The following is a 6000-nucleotide window of genomic DNA, read 5'->3' on the forward strand; positions in this document are numbered from 1 at the left end:
TCAGCTTATCAGGGGTATAAAACGAGGGGAAGTTTCTTGCTGTCAGCGCAAAGCATCAAAGCAACAAGTTGTGGAGAAGTCTTCTTGCAGTGTTATCTCATTAGCGGTAATTATAACAGATATCACCCTGTATTATTGTGTGAGCCGACATACCCTGAAGCTAAAGTCCTTCCCCCAGCCTGTTTCCACATGCCACTGGTTGGATTTCTCTCTGGCATCTTTTCTTTGCATAAACAGTGCCTGCAGTCAGAGTCTGCTCTGATCAAAGGGACAAATCTATCCAGGAGCAATCAGGTTGCTGCGCTAGCCTCGGCTGCTGACAACTCCAGGCTCTTTGATCAGAAACACATCATCTTCAGCAGGCTGCCTGCCTGGATGCCTTTGTCTGGGGCCAGGAAATAGGGGAAGTGATAGCTCGCTTTTGGTGCTCTTCTTTGCTGCTGCGCCTTTTGGCAGGCAAGATGAAAGCTACCCCAGTTATAAGGGAAAATACCCCCAATGAACTGAGCAGAGCTTCTTGGGTGCAGTGAGAGCTACCACCCCCTATATCATCTCTATATCTCTATACGCTGTCTGTGCATAATAGTACAAAAGATATTGTCAATTTCTCTTTTCTCTCCTCGTCTTTCTTGGTGAAATGAGACTTTGGCTGAGATAGTGTGCCAGTGCAATTGAGGTCACATCCAAAAGCATCCATCTCCCTCCTCCCAATTCAGTAACTGCAGTTCTAATAACATGGTCCTCCCAGCAAGGAAAAAGAAAAGTGAATGTCTGGGCCTCTAAGCACACCTCCTTTGCTCCCCTCCCCTGCTTCCAGCCCCTTGACTGTGAGCTAAAGTGATTTTATTTTATTTTTTCACCCAGCTTGAAGAGGTGGAACAGGAGATGCTGAATGATGGACAGGTGTGCTGGTATTGTGCTGTTCTGCTCTGCACTGAAGGAGATCATTGATTTGCATTGCACTCACACACATAAAACACCAACCTCCACACAAACACACCCCCATCCACATCCAACTGTTCCACCCTTATGACTGCACCACCTCCCACATGGCAGCCCACTCCTAATCAAGCAGTGAGCGTTTATCTTACTTCCTGTCTTTTATACGGGTGGGGTGTTATCACCAGCTTTTGGTACCAGGCTCACCTGAGCTGACCTGAGAGGGAAAGCCATCACGCCTCTGCACAGGCTTCACAAGGCTGCTCAAATGATTTCCAAACCATACCTTACCTCATGGGGAATATACATCTCCCCCTGTTAAGTGAGAGTTGTTGAAGCGGACTTCACCTTTTCTGCTGACATGCTTAGCTTATATCTGGGGCACAGGCAAATCAAACCAATTTCACTTGGAATATATTACCTAAACAGTTTTTTCTCCCTGAACTGAAGTGCTCAGTTAAAAAAAGCAACAACACCCTGTGGAGCTGTGCTGCTTATAGGTGTAATCCCCTGCGTCAACAGCCTTAGAGGCATATCAGGTGTTTTTAAGCTCATCCACCTGTCGGTGAGCTTTTCCAGCAATTACACATCTGTCAAGTGTCACCTATCTCAGCTCTCACTGACAAGGGTTATGTCAAGCAGTCAGCCATTACAGCCAAATGGAGTCTGCATTGTTTAGACCGAGCAGGAAGTAGCTGTGGTATGGAAGAATGAACAGGGTCTCCATAGTGTGACTGGAAAGCTGAGCTAGCGGTTAGGTTCGGCGATGGGCTTTTGTCCAAATCTCTTTCCTCCTCATATTTCGGAATGGCAGCAGGGGTGTTTTTTGTTTGCTACACCAAGTCTCAAGACTCATGCGGGCTGCTTAAATCTTTGCCCAGGGCAACAGCTTTTATATGCATGAGCTTGACTTGACCTGTCTTCAGAATGTGATGAGGGTTATGCATAAAAAGAAAATCAGACAGAATGTTGAATATGATATTGGGATAATAATTTTCATGTGATTTGATATTTCTTTTTTCTTTTTTTTTTTTTTAAATCTGTATGTTTTGTAGTTTTAGTTTAACCCTTTAGTTGAACCTTTAGACTGAACTTAAAAGAATTAGGAAGCCAGTGACTCTGAGAGTTATCTTTATCTTTTTAACTGATGAAAAATTTGACATTTGCTATTGATGTGATTGGCTTTTGTTTGGCTGTTCTCTTACTAACTTTTTGAATAAAAGTTTGACAACATCTATCTCTCCAGTTTTGTAAACAAGCTACATCTTCCTGCCAGTGAGGTTAGCACCCTGATTGGGAGTAAGGAGAAATTGTTGCTTATTGTTGCCCTGTGGATTATGTTACATTATGTTACATAATCCACATGCGTGCACTTTAAAAAGCTTTTGAATTAAGATTTTGCTAATATATATGGCAACAATGCCAAATAAAGGGTTCAACAGATGAGCTTCTTTCTCTTGGGCTTTTTTGTGTTGAAACATCATTAGAGCATCTGACAATTTTTTATTTTTTATTTTTTTAGAAATTGCTTTTATTTTTTTTTTAATTAATATTTTTAAATTAATTTTTTGCTCTTTGGCTCCCCCTGCAGTTGTAGGAAGTAACACCACTATGAAATATGATATTATGATATGAAATGAACACATATGCAACATGATTATAAGTTAGCGTAATATAATGTAAGCTCGCAAACAACCTTTTGAAAGGCTGAAAACTTTCAAGTTTTTGATGTGAAATTTGTAAGAATTGACCAAACATGTTTACATGTGAATAATTGATGTTTTCATGTTAATCTGAAACAAGACTGAGAGGAAATGATAAGGTTACGTTTTATTCTCTGATGAATAGCATAACGCAGATGAACACGCAGCTGTTCCAACACTAAAGTAAATGTCTGCAGTGTATAAACATATTCAATTTGTTTTATTATAGGAATCAACCACCGCTTCATTCTCCTCTAATATACAGCTTACGCAGACCGAATGGATGATCGTAATCTTGTCATGACTAGAAACCTGCACATCAGCGACTTTACTGACAGAACAGGGCAAATCAAATGTGACAAAACACAGAGCAAAAGAGCTAATCGCTTATTACTTACCAATAGCAACAACAAACGTTAAAGTCTTCATCCCTCTGTCATCTTGTTTTTCTTTTTTTCTTGGAATTCTCTCCAGAAGTGAAATCCAATTTGATATTATCTTCCTCATACACTTTATCTCTTTATCTTCACCTCCTCTGATAGCCTTGTCCTGGGTCACTTTGCTGCAACTGTCACCGTGACACTGTTGGTTGTTGAAAGGAAAAAAAACAAAAAACTCCCAAAATTTCAAACTATTCCTTTTAAGGTGATACATGTACAAAGGTATTTTGTACTAGAAGTTACCACTGTCGCCTCCCTGGGAGAATTTTTCCTGGATTGGCTCTTGGCCTTTGTAGAGTTTACATGTTCTCCGGTTTCCTCCCAGAGTTGAAATATCATGCTTGTAAGGTTAATAGGTGATTCTAAGCTGACAGTAGGTATGAGAGGTGACAGCATGGTTGCTTGTCTCATTTGTCTCTGTGTTAGCTCTTTGATGGATTGGCAACCTGTCAAGGGTGTACCCACCTCTTGTCCAGTGACAGCTAGGATATGCTCCTGTAACCCTGAACATGGTGCAGTGGGTATAGAAGCTACCTACCTCGGTAAAAAGTTTAGGTTTTCGTTGATGGTGGTCAAGTCTTCGATGTGATGTTCCTCTAAATCATACAGTGGACTCTCAGGAGAGTCTTTATTCATACAGACAGACTCAAAACTTCTCCATCATAAACTGCAGCTGGCTGTAGAAGTCCTTGTTCTTCTCAATCGACTTGTTGAGGCTACAGAGCTGAACAAAGAATACAGTCTGCATCTGCATTTCAATTTAGTTGGATTTTGTCCTCTGAGGACAATTATTGGACAGCTAATTTGAAGACATTGCAACAATAGCAGCTTGCTGGAATGAGAATTAGATGGGACTGATCACTGATTTCTTTAAAAATAAAACACACCTTTAAGAATGAAATGACTTCCTACACTGACCAAATTAACTTGTATTAGACAAATATTGCACACTACCATAATGTCAATAGCATGCGAAAGGTTATTGCACAGATTCTCCTGAGGTCTCTGCCCCTCTGCCGTCTTGAATCTTTCAGTGGATTTTATTGTCTGAGGCTCATCAGATTGTGTCTCGTCTTTGTGGCCTGTTGTAATGGCCGTTAACACTAGTCTGTGTTGCTTTCTCGACTGAATTTTGTATCACAGGTACAATACTGAATGTTAAAAGCTTGCAAGTAGAGAAAGAAAGATTGAATCTGGGTCACTTTAATGCTCTCGTCCGTCACACCACTACATCTCCTCGGGCCTGAGATGCAAGGCACATTGTCAAGTATTAATGAAGAAAATGTCCCTAGAGGGCTGGAGTTTGTCAAACCAAATTACATATATTCAGTTGGAAAGGTGAGGATTAATCTTTCAAATCCCTTCTGGATGTGTAAGATGCACCATACAGTCCCACTCGGAAATTAACCCCCTGACGCTGACGTGAATTGGCTGAGCAGAAGTATTGTGCTGGTAAGGTATACATACTGTGGGACGTAATGCTGGCAAACAAGTGAATATGCTGACAGCAAAACAGTGCCTTCCCAAGCTGGAGTATCTGGTAGAAATGTGTACACTTAAACAAAAACTGGGACGAAATATATCCCAGCAGCATGCCAGCCACTCTTTGGTGTTTTCATTATTGTGTTTCCCATTTCTGGTTTTTCATCGAATGAATAATTCTGACTGCTGATGAACTTAACAGTGAAGCAACACTAAGTTTGTGGGAGGCTTTAAAATGATAAGACGAAAATAAAGAACCTGCGTGACAATAATGCCTTGCTGAGGTGCCCATACAACAGCAATTCTTTGTGGGGGCTTGAAACACATGCAGATGCCTCTTTCATATTTTTTTATAATCTCACAGACAAAAAGCCAATGAAAAACTGCTTAGTCAAATCTGCTCGTTTAAAACAAGCAAGCAAAACTCCATTCTTGTGCAGCCAACTGTGTGCGAGTTGCCTTGTATTTTTCTGGCAAAAATGGACTTTTTCATAAATGGCTTACAGTGATGGTTGAAGCTTTTGTCCCACATGGCGGTATTATTTGGATGCACAGAGCAAAAATAATTCTCAGTCAATTAAATGGCATTGATAATACAGAGACCGGCTGCTGTGAGAATGCCAAAGCAATCCACATCCTCGCTCATTTATGGTAGGGATTTCGTGTACCATGGGAAAGAGGCACTGGAGGTGGATCTGCAGAATTTTCTTTCTCCATCACTCCTGCTAGTGTCTTGCTGAGATTTAAATAAGCCTAAAGATTACTTGAGGGCCTTTAAATGCAAATTTTGGTGAGTGTGTAAAGCCCCTCCTGTAAACCTCAGCCTTATCATTTGCCTCCCAGATTAAGGCCTGTCTGAGATGGGAAGCTGGCTCCAGGCCCCCCAATAAGCTGCAGGCCAGGGGCCACTCCAGAGAGAGGGAGGGAGAGTGAGATGGATGAAGTGGGAAGGAGCTGGCTACCGATATGTGTGCCAAGGTCAGTGGTGACTGTGCTCACAATAATCAGGAAGTATCAGGAGACTTACATCTGGGGGTTTGCTTATCTCGCTGTGTGTTTGTTTGTGTGTCTCTGTGCCTGTGTTTGTAGCTGCTTCAAACACAATCACAGTACTGTGAGTCACAAGGCTCTGAGCCAGGATCTTTGACAGATTAGGCAATAATCAATTAACAAATTAAGAAAAAGTAAGCATAAATGCCTTGTATCCCATGCATTAGTGAACACTTTGGTGTGCAGCGACAACAATTGGCCCAGTGTCCTACACTTATTTAGAAGGATAACAGATGTTAGAAATGGCTTTGATAGGTATATTGGCTCTGAGTAAAATCCAAGAGTATTTATGGTTTGAAACATGAAAGGATTCTGGCTTGTGGATGCATTTATATTTGAATGGCACTCACTTCATTACTTAATGATTTGAAAAGGCTGTTAGGAAG

The 6000-nt window shown here is 41.2% G+C and overlaps 1 protein-coding gene across 1 annotated transcript in view; it reads left to right on the forward strand.

Annotated features, from left to right (window-relative positions):
- Positions 1-5711, forward strand: part of dcdc2c (doublecortin domain containing 2C) — a 90346-nt gene extending 84635 nt beyond the window's left edge. Inside the window, 2 exon segments of the mRNA XM_075448640.1 lie at positions 5408-5493; positions 5654-5711. Coding sequence (XP_075304755.1) covers positions 5408-5493; positions 5654-5711 — 144 coding nt within the window.
- Positions 5712-6000: the final 289 nt, after the last annotated feature.

Source organism: Odontesthes bonariensis, chromosome 17 (genome assembly GCF_027942865.1).
Source record: "Odontesthes bonariensis isolate fOdoBon6 chromosome 17, fOdoBon6.hap1, whole genome shotgun sequence".
Taxonomy (NCBI): Eukaryota; Metazoa; Chordata; class Actinopteri; order Atheriniformes; family Atherinopsidae; genus Odontesthes; species Odontesthes bonariensis.